General features: G+C 35.7%; 1 protein-coding gene across 1 annotated transcript; it reads right to left on the reverse strand.

Annotated features, from left to right (window-relative positions):
- Positions 1–604: 604 nt before the first annotated feature.
- LOC120080907 lies at positions 605–3,020 on the reverse strand. Its single transcript, XM_039035583.1, has 6 exons — positions 2,868–3,020; positions 2,675–2,750; positions 2,420–2,487; positions 2,162–2,304; positions 1,797–2,013; positions 605–966 (listed from the first exon to the last, which is right to left on the reverse strand). The coding sequence occupies exons 1-6, from the start codon at positions 2,868–2,870 to the stop codon at positions 799–801; spliced, it is 675 nt and encodes a 224-aa protein (XP_038891511.1). The 5' UTR covers positions 2,871–3,020; the 3' UTR covers positions 605–798.
- Positions 3,021–15,997: the final 12,977 nt, after the last annotated feature.

The following is a 15,997-nucleotide window of genomic DNA, read 5'->3' on the forward strand; positions in this document are numbered from 1 at the left end:
TTTGCTCACAATTTTATATTGATGTTTCAAATTATGTTTAGTAGTGATTACGGATGCATAACTTCTGTTCAACTGTTATCAAGAGGCAATCACATTGTAACAATCTCCCATTATTATTTTTCTTCTGCAATTCTCTTGGAGACTTTTTGCTTAGTAACTTGGCACTTGATAAATGTCAAGAAAATTATTATGTTTATGTTGGGCTTTTTAAGTTCAACAATGTTTGGGATTGGAATTCAAAATTTTAACCTTATTTTTATGTTAATGAAAATATTAAAATCTTAATTTAATAAAAACATCCATAAATATTGATAAAATATTAATATCGATAAATACTTTTGAAAAAAATTATAAAAACACCAAAAATAAAAATAAAAACATTTAACTTAAGAAATAAATATTCGTCAAAATATTTAGTTTTTTTTTTATATCACATCTACATTAGTGACACTTTGTTATTTATTTATTTATATTTTTCATTAATTTTCCTCTCATATTTATGTCGAATTCAAAAAAAATGTAGAAATATGGACAAAAATGTTAAAATAAAAGAAATAATACCATGATCTTATGAAGGTCGATGGGAAAAGAAACTAAAAAAACATTACAGATGAATTTGATATCATTTTTATTTTTTTCATTGATCTCAATGTGCTTGCCAATAAGGAACCTTCACAGCCTTCCATAAGCGATTTGTTCATCTTATGGTACAAAGTATTGAATTTGGCATTTTCCAAGTCTCCCGTCCCCAAAACTGGTGAACTAATTCACAAAATATACACTTAAAAGACACCTTACTCAACTTGACTTGATGTTCACTTCGATCATATCATCGTCTTCCATGCCAAGGCTAACTGGGGTATCGTCTGGGCCGACTTTATCCCCGTCGAAAACGAAAATCAAATTCTTAGGGTCGATTTTATGCTTGTCTGCGTACATTTTGAAAAGTCGCTCAAACTTGTCATCCTATACAAACATTAAAATTCAAAACCATGTTAGAGTATGTTTGGAGGAGTGCACAGACCGATCCAACAAGGCAAGGTGCATATATTTTGTATTATGATTAGGGAGTTTCTCCTAAAGTAAATCAATCAAATAACATCTGAAGTATCATCACCATGGGAGACCTATAGTACTTTCACCATAGCCTAAATGTGGATGAGTTGTGGAAAGACCCATTGTTATAAAACAACCACATTCATAATCGCAGAAACTGTATACAGAGCACTAATGTAACAGAAGTAACATCCAACGTCTTCATTCAACTTCAAATCTAATGATCACCACATAACGAAGTTAAGGCAATCATGATGTGGAAAGGAAGTACAAGAAAATCAAATTAAAGGGTGCATGTGGCTAATCACTATTGGCAACTAAAAAGAGATCTGAATCACTCTTTTTTTCTAGATAGTAAAGAGACTACCACAGAAAAGTTGGGAATTCAAATGAGAAAGTTCAATTTGTTCTGCTTTTTAACAATCAATTGAAACATCACAGTTTTTGGCTAAACCTCGTTTTGTATTAATCAATGTTTTCAAGATTCACTTACCATGGTCTATACTTATTCCTATTCTCACTCTTACTAGTCAAATCAACTTCATCACATTCATTCATTCATTTCCCTATATCTAAACATGCTTACTAATGCACGAGTACAGGGCAAATAAAAGGCATCTCGCATGCATATAAAGAACAGTAATCACAAACCATGAGATATGTTACAAAACAGGATGGTTGCAATTGAAGAAGGCGAATTCTGAGTTGTGAATAACACGCAGACATGCACAAGAACATACCACAAACAGGCGAAACTGTTTGAGCTCTTCCTTGTCACTGTCTCGTACAGAAATAACAATCTTAGCTCTTTCTTTAGAAGCAATTGGAGTTTGGACATCCAAATCAGGCTCCAAGGAGTCGGGCTTGTTTCCAACATCTACTTTTGCAGATTCCTCGACTTCTCGCAACAAGTTTTTAGCAGATAAAGCAACAGAGGCCAACTCTTGCTTCTTTAACCTATCAGTGCAGATTGCATATGATATACAAAGGCAAAATGGCACGAGACACATGCCATGGCAGCTTATGGACAGGACAAATAAGAGTTCCAGTTTAATATATTAATAGATTAACAAAGCAATAGATGCATACCACTAAGTTGGAATACCTTAACTCCTTCAATGTGGAATCTTCCCCACACATATTCTCTGCATCAACTAACACCTTAGGTGGAGGAGGTAACCAATCTTCCTCTTTATCTTCAATTTCCACTTGTTTCTCCTTTGGGTTACTATCCACCAAACTCGTAGCCTAAATATTGATTGAAAGGAAATAATCATACAAAACTAGCTTTACTGACTGTTCCAACGAAACATTAATCTTAAGAAAACAGAGTCTATTTCACTACATGAAGGGAATAACATACCGCCGGATTTACAATCTTCACTCGCTTTGAAAAAGGTGCCGGAGATTTGTCTGCGTCTGAATCCTCGTCTATTGTTGTTTAATCCAAATATAAGAAAAACAAAAGCACAAAATTACCATCGGTTTGGAAGATTGCAAGCTTAAGGCAACTCAATTTCGAAATTTCTCGCTCAAACGAGAATTATAAAGACATCAAACACAATAAAATAGAAAGTTCCGACTTTCGTGAAATTTGAATATCATTGAGAACTATTACCATCGAGACAAACAACGGAGCGAGGCTGAACACGGCTATAATCGAACAAGGGCTCAAATTCTTCAGCGGAATCCGCCTGAAAATAAAAACTCAAAGTAAGAATATACAAGTGAGAGAGGATAAAAAAGCAGGAGTGGAAATTATACACAAAAGAGTCCCGTGCTCGGGAAATTAAAGAGAGAAAGAGACTCGCCATTGTCAAAGACCTCGAAACCTAACTCTTAGGGTTCTTCTTCGATCAATATCCGTCGTATCCGGCCGGAAAATTCAGACTCACTATCCGTTCGCCGTCGAAGCGTTACCTAGCGAGACGCCTCTAGAAACTTTCTTTCTTAACAATGGGGCGGTTGGCTTTGTAAATCCAAATCGGTTTAGCGGGTACGGGTCGACCCCAACTTTTTGTCCCATTAGCCATTACTTACGAATTTTGTTTTTTTTAATCTTGTGTTTATTTGATTATAAAACTTTCAAAATTGACTTTCCAAAGGACCTAATAAGCTTTTAAATTTTAATTATCTTTGACATATAAAATTAATTGGTTGATAATAATTTTATATTTAATAATTTTTTTGTTTGTTAGATATTGATTTTATTATTATTATTTTTCTTTACAATATGAAGGATGAGAGAACCAAATCTTTGACTTTGAGATTGATAATACGAGTACTATGTTAGTTGAACTATCCTCATTTTGACCAAATTTTAATTTTATATCGAATGGAACACTCAATTTTCAATTTTACGCCTAGTAGATGTAACAACTCGATTCCTTAGAACTTCTACTAGGCCGTTATTACATGTATGCATACATTTTAAATCGACACATTTCCATGATTTGGTAAAAGCCAACTAAATACTATGAAATAAATAACTTTATCAAAAGTAAATAACTAAAATTTATTTAATATGGTACCCTTAAAATCTAAAACAAAATTAGAAAATTCTCATGAAAAGTTTAAAAGCACAAATACCAAAATTTCAAGTTCAAACATCAAGACTACATATTTTAAAGCATAAAATCTTGAAAACTTGAGGGGAAGCATATGACTGGTCCTAAATGGCTCGATTACGGATTCTGTTTGTCATTCGCCGGTGTGCTCTTACCCTTACCTGAAAAATAAACATGAGAAAAAATGAGTATAAAATACTCAGTAAGTAACCCCACTATCAAGGTCACGCTAAACATCTATGTCCTCTAGATGCCACTCTCTAGTGGGACGTGCATAGACCTTTACTTTCCATGGGATGACTAACTAGTGAAGTAGTTGAACCCACTCTACCGTAGATTAGGTGTACCCACAAACCTCTGGTGAATTCCGAAAGAAACACAAACCTCTATTGATGTCCCAAAGGAGATCACCACCTCTGGTGAATCTTGAAGGAAACATGAACCTCTAGTGAAGTCTCAAAAAAGATCACCACCTCTAGTGAATCCTGAAGGAAACACGAATCTCTCGTGAATCCCGAAGGAAACATGAAACCTTTGGTGAAATCCCGAAGGAGATCACAACCTCTAGTGAATCCCGAAAGAAACACAAACCTATGGTGAATCCTGAAGGAAACACAAACATCGGGTGAAATCCTGAAGGAGATCACCACCTTTGGTGGATATCTAATTACGGGTAAGGATAACAACCACTATCATAAACATAACATGCATCATAAAACATAGTCCCACAACATGCAAATACATATCATCATGCTCAATGTTCATCTAATAATTCATAATAACAAATTAACTTTGTTCATGCTGGCACTCATAATATGCTTCAAAACATAATCAAGGTCAACTTATTTATCCTTATGCATCTCGATGTAAGCAGTCTTAGAATCCTCAAAATTAATCTTATATTTATCGCCTGACACATAGGCGGTTCTATAGTAAGTAAGATTACTTACCTCAAATTTGGTCATGAATATTAGTCCACAAAATTAGTCTTCTTTAAAACCTTAAAAAAATTTGAATCAATCCTAAAACATAAATTGTCAAATTTGATTTAGTAACCATGGCATAAAATCATGAATCCAAAATTTTAAATTAATCCTTTGGGGTCTAAATTCAATTAACAAAACTGGTCCAAATATCCTCAATTTAACTTACTAAAAATGAGGCTTGGTCCAAAATTAGTTCTGAAACTCAAATCAATTAGTAAACCTGAGCATAAAAACAAAACTCATATTTAACAACTTGATTTTCACAAATACCTCTAATCCAAAAGACCCAAAGTGTTGAAATTCTCCAATTTTACCAACTTAACAATGTCCATCTCTATGACGTCTCAAAATCTCCAAACAATTATCTAAAACATAACATAATGCAAAATTGCTTCAAAACCTCTCCAAAATTTCCATTTAACATTCTAATGCCAAGAGAAAAACGAAATTAAACGTAATTCATAGCGAGTGTTCAAGTACCAACCAACAATTTGTCGAAACCAGCTCAATCTTACCCAAAAATTGAAATTTCGATGAGCACCTAGGTTGGGCGGTAAGCGTTGGCGACTGATTGGACAAGGATCGGACTCACGCGTGGCGGCGATGGACGGCGTCTGGAAGAGGCGCGACAATGACGACTGAAGCGTGCGACTGAAGGCGGATGGCTGGGCTTGGCGTTCAACTTCAGATCTAGGCGGACGTGGTGGCGGCTTCGTTCATTGGATGGCTGGGCTAATGCCTGGACGGGCAGCGACAGACTCTAATGGTCGAACGGTGGGTTGCGAAGGCCGGTGGCTAGGGTTTGGGGACCTCTTCGTTTCATAGGCAGCTTTTATTCTTGATCGTGTAATCTATGATAATACCATTCTAGATCATGAATGCTTAGATTTTCCAAAAAATTACACATGAGGTAAGGAAGACTTTGTAGCTATTAAACTTGATGTTTAGCAAAGCCTATGACAGAGTTGAGTGGAATAATTAAAATGGGCTTTGATTCTCTTTGGGTGTCTTTAATCATGGAATGCATATCTTCTACAAGTTTTTCTGTTTTATTAAACAGAGAATATAAAGGAAAGATCATTCCATCAAGAGGCCTCCATCAAGGCAATCTTTTATCACCTTACTTATTTCTTTTTGCTGTAGAAGGTCTATCTTCATTAATTCAAAATGTTATTTTAACTAATAGTCTTTCAGGTTTTTTGTTTAAATAATTCTAGTCCAACTACTTCTCATTTACTGTTTGTTGATGATAGTCTTATCCTTTATAAAGCATTTAAAATGGAAATGATTGATCTTAAAAATATCCTCTTTCTTTTTTAATTAGCTTTAGGGGAAAGTATTAATTTTGATAAATCATCTATGATTTTCTCTGCTAACATTAACCAAGATCGTGCATATTTTTTAAGCAGTTTGTTAGGAATTTCAACGGTTGATCATTTAGGACAATACTTAAGTCTCCCTCTTCACTTACAAGGAGCAAATCTGTTGATTTTCAACTATATCCAAGAAAAGATTCGAAAAATTGTCCAAGGATAAAAGAGATCATTTTTGCCCTAAAGCTAGAAAATAAATCTTAATCAAAAGTATTGGCCAATCGATTCCTACATATGCAATGAACTTATTTAGACTTCTAAAATTTTTTTTGTGATGCCATAACCAAATCATTCTCAAGATTTTGGTGGGAATCAGAGAGTAATAAGAAAAAGATCCATTGGATGAGCTGGAAGAAGATGTGTTTACCAAAGGCAATGGGTGGACTTAATTTTCGTGACCTGAGTGGCTTCAATCAAGTATTAATTGTCAAACAAGTTTGGAGGATTGTAGAAAATCTAAATGCATTGGTTTCTATTGTTTTAAAAAGCATTTATTTTGCAAATTGCTCGATCATGGAGGCTGTTGTGAGTCTTAATTCTTCTTTTATATGGGAAGTTTCATTTGAGGGAGAGACATGTTATCCAAAGGTTTGTGATATAGGGTAGGTGATGGAAGATCAATATGTTTTTTCTCAGATTCATGGTTACCTAGACCAATTTGTCTTAATCCACTATCCTCATCTTTATTAGTAGGTGACTTTTTACGTTCTATGGGAGGATGGAATGAAGATTTATTATCAATCTGCTAATTGAGGATGATGCTGAGTTTACCAAACAAATACCAACAAATAGACGAATTTCTGAAAAGTTAATTTGGCATTATGAAAAAGTTTGGTTCACACTCCGTTAAAAGTGGTTATTGACTCTTTATGAAGAATATCATCGACATGGAATGCTCTAGTAACAAAAGTATGGCAAATGTTTGGGAAAATATTTGGAAATTAAAGATTTCATGTTGGATTTGGTGTCCTAAATCTCATGTATCTTGTAGTTTGTAAATACAAATCATACATTTAATAAAATAATAGATATTTTATTAACATTTAAACTGCATTAATTCAATCGAATAAACTAAGATCCAAGGTTATTTCATGTAACTTAAAACATGTATGTGGTTGACATACAGTTGGATCATGTTTAAGTAATGACCTAAATGGTCTGTAGTAGATAGATAAGGTTGGGTACCTTATCCTTATGACACTATGAATACGACCCACTTTGTAGTTGTTACAATTGTTGTAAAGTACTATGAATGATCTGATCTTGATTGTTCATGTGGAGACATGTGAACGGAGTATTTTATAAAAAGAGTTCAAGACTGGACCACGAAATGAATAATCTCTCGATATAATACCGTTACTATAAAAGACTTACATTTACTAAGATGACCACATTGAAGGAACTCTTATTCAAGAGTACCTATGAGCGGAAGCGGATCTTTCTAATTCATTGTGACAAAATTTTCACATATACATTCAAACATACAGATATGCATTGTAAAGCAAAATTACTAGCATGCTTAAAGGATCAATAAATAAGAGACCGAGAGATTATACTAGTTAAAGACTTTTCTTCATAGTAAATCTCGCTTTCGCTGGAACGGCAAGCTATCGTTCAGCAACACCCAATCGTCTACTACGAACAATCTCCACACGAATAGAAGGAAACGGGGACGACATCACTTAGAGCCCTCAGTATTCTCGGAGTGAGAATCCAAAAGATGGGCTTTGTTCGGATTTGGTGGAAGGGAAGAGGTAAAGAGATCGTATATAATGATCAAGCAAGTGGGAGAAAGACTCGTCTATCGTATAGACAAAATGCTTGATCGTTTAGGTGAAGAATACGATCGTGTAGGAAAAGGTAAGTGATCGTCTAAACGATCGTATAGAAAAAGCTAACGATCGTTTAGTAAAGCTTGGGTGCTAAACGATCGTTGAGTAAAAGATAAGCGATTGTTTAGTACACGGTGTAAGCGTTAAGCGATCGTTTAGCACTATCGTATAGGCTCTGATTTTTACTAAGCAATGACACACATAAACGCTATGTCCACACTTCAACATGCTTAACACACCGTGAGCTATTTAAGCGTCTCAAAGCAATTCTTCATCTTACTCATCCGTTATGAAAACAGAAGAGACGCCAGTCAATTATCCCATAACTGTCTAATTAATTAATATAATCTCATTATATTCATAACCTATGGCTTAATATCATATATTAACCATAGTATTTTTCCTCCACTAGATATAAATCATATTTATATCCAATTTCCTCCAAATTAATGTATCTCATACATAAAGTCAATTATATCATATATAATTAACTAGTTCAATTATATCATATATAATCAAATTCCCTCTTGTCAATTTGAACATTTCAAACTGACCCAAAAACTGATTCTCAACTTGTATCCAAGCTACCAAAGGGACCTTATGAATCTATGGCTCGAAGCTCCAACGATACGTGAATAACTGACTAAACTCTTTAGCCACGAGATCCACCATCCATTAACTGTCAGGCATTCCACTAAAGACCAACAACTGAACTCTTCTTACCATAGATATATTTCTATGTCCATTCGATATAACCAATCATCAGTACGATGACCCTTCACAGATGCTCGTAAGTACAATCGAGCCAATTTACCGTTTTGTCTCTATAGTTACATCTTACTCCTTAAGTACCACTGATCACTCTAATGAACAATACAACATAGTCTTACTATGTGTGAACACCGCTCGGGCCATGAGAATGTGTAGCGTCGCATCGTTCAAGTCCCAGGATCAGCCCTTAAGGGAGCAATCTATCTACTTACCCTTGCTTTGGAGAAGGAGTGAACTCCATCTTGTGAAGTTGAGTTCCCAGCTCCAAAATCAGACAAATCTCCAAAGTGGTAGGTTTGAGTCGGCGCTCTAGTCACTCACACCCGTGCAAATCAAAGGACCACCCTCAATGATAGGAGTTCCTAACTCACTCAGGATTGAGGCCAAGTTACCTATGGTCATCCTAGTGAAGTGAAGTCTTTGTCATGAACGGAGTTATATGACGAGACGTTAACACTTCGTGGTCAGGTCTTATACAAACTCTTTGTGTAGGACACCCCCGCTCGCATGTTCCCTACACGAATGATCAGGATCAAACCATCTTCGACAAGTCACAACACTTGTAACTATTCCACGAAGCGAGCCGCGTTCGTAGCGTTATCAGGATAAGGTTTCCCTCCTGTATCCATATACTATAGATCATTTTGGTTGTCACTTAAGACATGATCCACTTTTATGTCACTACATACATGTTTAAGTTACATAAAGACAACTAGGGATTTTAAGTTTATTGGTTTGTGATAAAGCAAATAAAACATCTAAATGTACAAAGTCAAGAAGTGAAGTAAATATCATATATTATACATCACAAGCGTTCGTATAAAATGTGTTTACAAACTATAGGACATGAGACTTTAGGGCATCAACCCCAACAATCTCCCACTTGTCCTAAAACGAAGTGAGGTGTACAAAAACAAGTACAAAACAATAAATTAGGGCATAAAAACCTAGTACAATAAAATCTCCCACTTTTCCTAGTCCAACCGCGGGCGGTTCCGTAGACCCATACTCTGAAAGTAACCCTCAAATACTGTAGTCGTGAGAGCCTTCATAAACGGATCAACAACATTTTGCTCCGAGGCGATCTTCGTGACGATCACGTCTCCTTAATGCACTATGTCGTGGATCAGATGATACTTCCGCTCTATGTGTTTGCCGCGCCTATAACTCCTGGACTCCTTGGAGTTCGCCACAGCACCACTATTGTCATAATAGAGGGTGATGGGCCTAGATATATCTGGAACAGCTTCGAGCTCTGTCAAGAACTTCCTGAGCCAGACGGCCTCCTTAGCAGCTTCACAAGCAGCTACGTACTCGGCCTCCATCGTGGAGTCGGTGATACACCCCTACTTAGTACTCCGCCACACTACAATGTAAGAGTTGAATAACATGCAGTGAAAGTATCAAAGATCCATAAGCATTCAAATTCACTAATTTTGGCAGAAACTAAAGCATGCTTTTATAAAAAGAGGGTTTTAAGATCATACATTTGAAGAATTCTCCAAGAACATGATTGTACAGCAGCAGTCTTCATCAAAGATCACCGTGAACCACCTCAAGGTCTTCCCCACTATCCTTTTGGAGCTTTAGACAGTTGTGGGACTCAAGAACATCTTGAATCAATGAATAATAGTGAAGAACTCACAGCAGCTCACTTTGAAGAACACTTTCTTCTCTCTGAAATTTTCTCTCAAAATTTCTGTATTAGACTCCTTCAAATCACTCCAAACTTCTTTATTTATTGTAGATGAACATGCAAAGAAGTGAATTGCATGCCTTGCAGCTCATGCTTGGAGTATTAATGAAGAGAAGGAAATGGGTTTTTTGTGAGTATGAAGAAGATGATAATGGAAAAACAACATTTTCCATTTTCTAAAGCATGCAAAACCGTTTTTCCAGTTTTCTTTTAAAATCAAAATTGATTTCAAAAACCATTTTTGATTTGATAAAACTGAAAAATGATTTTCTAAAATTAATTTCATAGATTAGTTTAAAATATTAATTAATTTAATATGAAATATTAAATTAATTTTTGCACAATAATCATCTTCATATATTTAAATCATATTTAAATATATATTCTCCTATTCCGTTTAATTTGAGTATTTCAAATTAATTTCTCAAGCTACTCTAAAGCTTAACCATTTACGAGCTAGTAGGGGGACCTTGCGGACCTACAGATCATGGACTCCAACGATTCGAGATTAATCGGCTAAACTCATTAGTCCGATCTAACCCCCATTCGTTAACTAATGAGACACTCCACTATAGCCTATAGTTGAAATCCCCTCACTGTAGATATATTATGTCCACTTAATAACCATAATCAGTAAGTCGATCCTTCATAGGTTGTTCGTAATTACAGTTAAGTCAAAAATATCTTTTTACCCCTTTGAATACATCTTGTTCCTTAAGTTCCTACTGATCCTTTAATGAACAATTATGATTCATAATCTCTATGAATAAAATCTTTTCTCTATCATGAGAAGGCGGGGCCCTGATTGTTCAAAACCTGAAATCAGTTCTTAAGAGAACAACCTATCTGCTAACCCTAAATAGGGTAGGAGTGAAATCCATTTTACAACGCTATGTCCCCAGCTATTCATCCGGTCTTACCCCAAAACGGTAAGCTTATTGAGCAGTGCTATTGGATTACTCTCACCGTTGGCAGATCAAAGGATAATCCCTAACAAACAGGAGTTCATAGCTAGCTCAGGATTAAGATCGAGTTAACCTAGGTTATATGATAAATGAAATAGTTAGTTTTAGCAGTAAACAGTCGTTATAAAGAAAAGTGACTATTTTCGTGGTCCAGTCTATATGAAAACTCATTCCGTGGGATGCCAACATGGACGATTTATGGATCACATCGTTTGTAGCACCTTACTACTTCTTGTAACAACTACAAAGTGGGCTACATCCAATAGTGTTACCAGGATGAGATATCCAATTTCATCCATTTACTTATTAGACTATTTAGACTATATACTGTCAACTTGATCATGTTTATGTCATTACATAAAGTTACTGCATTCAGACTATAACCAAGAATGTGTTTATTGGATTTCTATAATAAGATGCAAAATCAACAAGTCATTATTATTGATAAATAGAATGTTTAACACGAACTGAGAGTTCTAAGACATTCCCAAAAATCTCCCACTTGGACTAAAACTCCAATGAGAAAAAATATATACAATATAATGTTGAGAAACATAATGATAAAAATACAATAAACTAGGGCATCTTAAATACCATAGACATTCTCCCACTTGCCCTAGATTACACTACTCGGAGTCCTAGTCCAACTAGGTGGCCCTCGAAAACTTTAGCCGAGAGGGCCTTGGTGAATGGATCAACAAGGTTTTCTTTAGAAGCTATCTTTGTGACGATCACATCTCCTCTGTGTACGATCTCCCAGATGAGATGATACTTTCTTTCAATGTATTTTCCACGTTTGTGACTCATGGGTTCCTTTGAGTTGGCAATTGTACCACTGTTGTCACAATACAGTGTAATAAGTAGGTGCATATTTGGAACGACTTCCAAATCAGCCAAGAATTTGCGTAGCCATATTACTTTCTTAGTAGCTATGCATGCAGCCACGTATTTCGCTTCCATGTGGAGTCACCGATATAACTTTACTTGATGCTTCTCCAAATTATAGCTCATCCGTTAAGAGTGAAAACTGATCCTGATGTAGATTTCCTGGAATCTACATCAGTTTGAAAATCAGAATCAGTGTATCCTGTAAAGATCAAATCCTTAGGTCCATACACAAGCATATAGTCCCTCGTTCTCCTTAGATACTTGAGGATATTTTTGATAGCGGTCCAATGATCGTGTGCAGGATTGGATTGGAACCTGCTGACGATTCCAACTGCAAAATATATGTCAGGACGTGTACACAACATATCGTACATCAAACTCCCAACTGTAGATGCACATGGAATTCTGTTCATCTTCTCAACTTCTTGAGGTATCTTAGGACATTGTTCCTTGGACAAATGAATTCCATGCCTGAAAGATAATAAACCTTTTTTGGAATTTTTCATATTGTACCTTGACAACATCTTGTCAATATAAGATGCTTGAGATAGTGCCAATGTTCTATTCTTTCAGTTTCGAAAGATCTGCATTCCTAGAACATACTGAGCATCACCCAAATCTTTCATTTGGAACTATGTTGCTAACCATCTCTTTACGCCAGTAAGAAAACTTGTCTCATTCCCAATGAGCAAGATATCATCAATGTATAGAACTAAGAATGCTACAATTTTGTTGGCTATCTTCTTATATACACAAGGTTTATCAATGTTCTGTTTAAAGCCATAAGATTTGATCACAGTGTCAAATCTTATATTCCAAGATCTGGATGCTTGTTTTAATCCATAAATGGATCGATTAAGCTTACAGACTTTCTGTTCCTGTCATTTTTCGACGAACCTTTCTGGTTGAGACATAAAAATACTTTCATCAAGATAGCCATTCAAAAAAGCTGTCTTGACATCTATTTGCCATATCTCATAGTCATAATATGTGGCAATGGCAAAAAGTATTCTTATTGATTTGATCATGGCAACAGGAGAAAAAGTTTCTTCATAATCAACTTCTTCTCTTTGGGTAAAACCCTTTGCCACGAGTCTAGCTTTATAGGTCTGTACCTTGCCACTTTGATCTCGTTTCCTCTTGTAGATCCATTTACAACCTATAGGTGTAACACTGTGTGGTTAATCTACAAGTTCCCAGATTGAGTTGAAGTACATAGACTCCATTTCATCGTCCATGGCTTTTATCCATAATGGATCCTCTAAACCATCATCTTGTATGATGTTTTGAGTTTCTATTGAACCCATGTAGCGTTCAGGTTGTTGAATAACCCTTCCACTACGACGAGGCATCCCCAACTCTTTGGGATGGACGTGACGGGACAACAATCGTTGTTGATGGACTAGCTTGATCAACAACTCTTGTTGATCTTTCTATAGTATCTTTAGACAGTTCTTGCAATATTAGTTTACTGCGAGGTAGATGATTTTTAATATGATCCTCTTTCAAGAACGTTGCATTTGTCGATACAAATACTTTATCTTCTTGGGGATCATAAAAGTATCCTTCTTTTGTTTCTATGAGATATCCTACAAATAGGTATAATTTCGAACATGTTTCCAACTTCTTAAGATTATGTACCAACACGTGTGCTAGACAACTCCAGATACGGAAATGACGTAAACTCGCTTTGCGTCCTTTCCACAATTCATATGGTGTTTCTGAAACACTTTTGGACGAAACAACGTTCAGAATATAAACTGCAGTCTGTACTGCATACTCCCAAAAGGATTGAGGTAATTGAGCATAACTCATCATAGATCGAACCATGTCCAATAAGGTTCGATTTCTCCTTTCTGCAACACCATTTTGTTGTGGTGTTCTAGGTGCTATGAGTTGAGATTGAATTCCTTGAGCTACTAGATAGTTCTGGAATTGCAAATCCATATACTCACCACCTCGATCAGATCGAAGTGTTTTAATTCTTTTACTTAACTGATTTTGAGTCTCAGCCTTAAATTCTTTGAACTTTTCAAGAGTTTCAGACTTGTGACTGATTAAGTAAATATAACCATATCGAGAGTAATCGTCAATAAAACTAACGAAGTACTGATATCCTCCTCGAGCTTTAACATTCATCAGACCACATAGGTTTGAATGTATAAGTTTAAGAGGTTCTTTGGCATGAAGACCTTTGTCAGAAAAAGATCTTTCCGTCATTTTTCCCTCAAGACATGATTCACATGGAGATAGGGAACTGTCTTCTAATTGATTTAGATGACCGTTTTTTTACCAATCTATCAATACTGTTGAGATTAATGTGACCAAGCCTGAGGTGCCAAAGATAGGCGTTAGGAGAAATTTTTCACTTTTTATTATGAGTCTCAACAGTTTTAAACATTTCTATATTTAAAATGGCTTTTGCTTCAGTTAGTTGTAATATGTATAAGTTATTTTCAAGTCTAGCAGAACAAATATGAACTCATCTTGAATAAACAAACACTTCAGTACATTCAAAAGATACACTATACATATTCTCTGAAAGATAGGAAATGGAGATCAGATTTCTTTTCATCTTAGGTACAAAGAACACATTCTTGAGCAAGATAAAAGAATCTCCAAAAAACAACTTCACATATCCCACTGCTTCAGCTGAAATGACTTCACCTGTTCCCACCTTGAAAGTCATCTCATATTCAGAAAGTCTTCTCCAAGAACTAGTTTCCTGTAGAAAAGTACAAACATGATTAGCGGCGCCTAAATCCAATATCCAGGTAAGGTGAGAATTTTCCACTATATATGTTTCAACAACCATTAAATCATATTTACCTTGTTTAGCATTTTCTACTTTCAATCAGCCAGATATTTTGGGCAATTTCATTTCCAATGCCCAACCTCTCCACAATGGAAACATTTTACCTTGGGAGTTTTGTTCTTGTTTTTCTTTGCAGTGATTTTCTTTTTCCCTTTTCATTTCTTCTTCATTTGTATGGTTTTACCCTTAGAAGAAGAAAGACTAGCTTTCTTATCATCAACGGGTTTCGTACCTGACGTGGACCCCTTGTAAAAAAATTTTGGTTTCGAAATAACATTTATTTCTTTTTCCTTCAGTTTCATGATAGATTGATAAGTTTGCAACTCATTCAACAACGTCCTTAAGTTATAAGTGATTTTGTTCATGACAGCATTTGTCCTGAACGATAGATAGCTCTCAGGTAGAGATTCCAGTATCATGCTCACTTGACTTGTCTCGTCTATCATTGCCCCACGAGCCTCCGCAATGTTAAAATGAACCATCATGTCGAGAACGTGTTCTCTTACGTTGGTTCCATCTTTCATGCGAGTCACATACATATATTTGATGGTTTCATGTCTAACAGATGATGACGGTCGCTCGAACATCTCCTGTAATGATGCCATAATCTCACAGGTTGTGGGCATGATCTCATATTTCTTGTTGAGTACATTAGATATACTTGTCAAGAAATAGGCTCGGGCTTTCTCGTTCGCCCTCACCCACCTATCATAGACGTCCCAAACATTTTGGGTAGCCGTTGAACTGGGAACTGAAGGACATTCCTCCGTCAACATAAACCTCAGATCGTTTACTACTAATATCGTATTGATGCTTGATTTCCAATTCGAAGAAACCTCCCCATTAAATTTGTCAGAAGCAAGCAATTGTATGATTGAGTTCGACATTGCTGAAACATTTTTAAACAAACTCTATTAAATATGCATCTAAATCTATTTTTAGCAAAACTAATAAAGTACCCAATAAATCTTTATTTATTTGCAACAATACTTAAGTGATTTAGAACAAATGCTACCGTGGGGCAGTTAAGAATTCCTTCACAAAAGCA

This window comes from Benincasa hispida, chromosome 7 (assembly GCF_009727055.1).
Source record: "Benincasa hispida cultivar B227 chromosome 7, ASM972705v1, whole genome shotgun sequence".
NCBI classification, from domain to species: domain Eukaryota; kingdom Viridiplantae; phylum Streptophyta; class Magnoliopsida; order Cucurbitales; family Cucurbitaceae; genus Benincasa; species Benincasa hispida.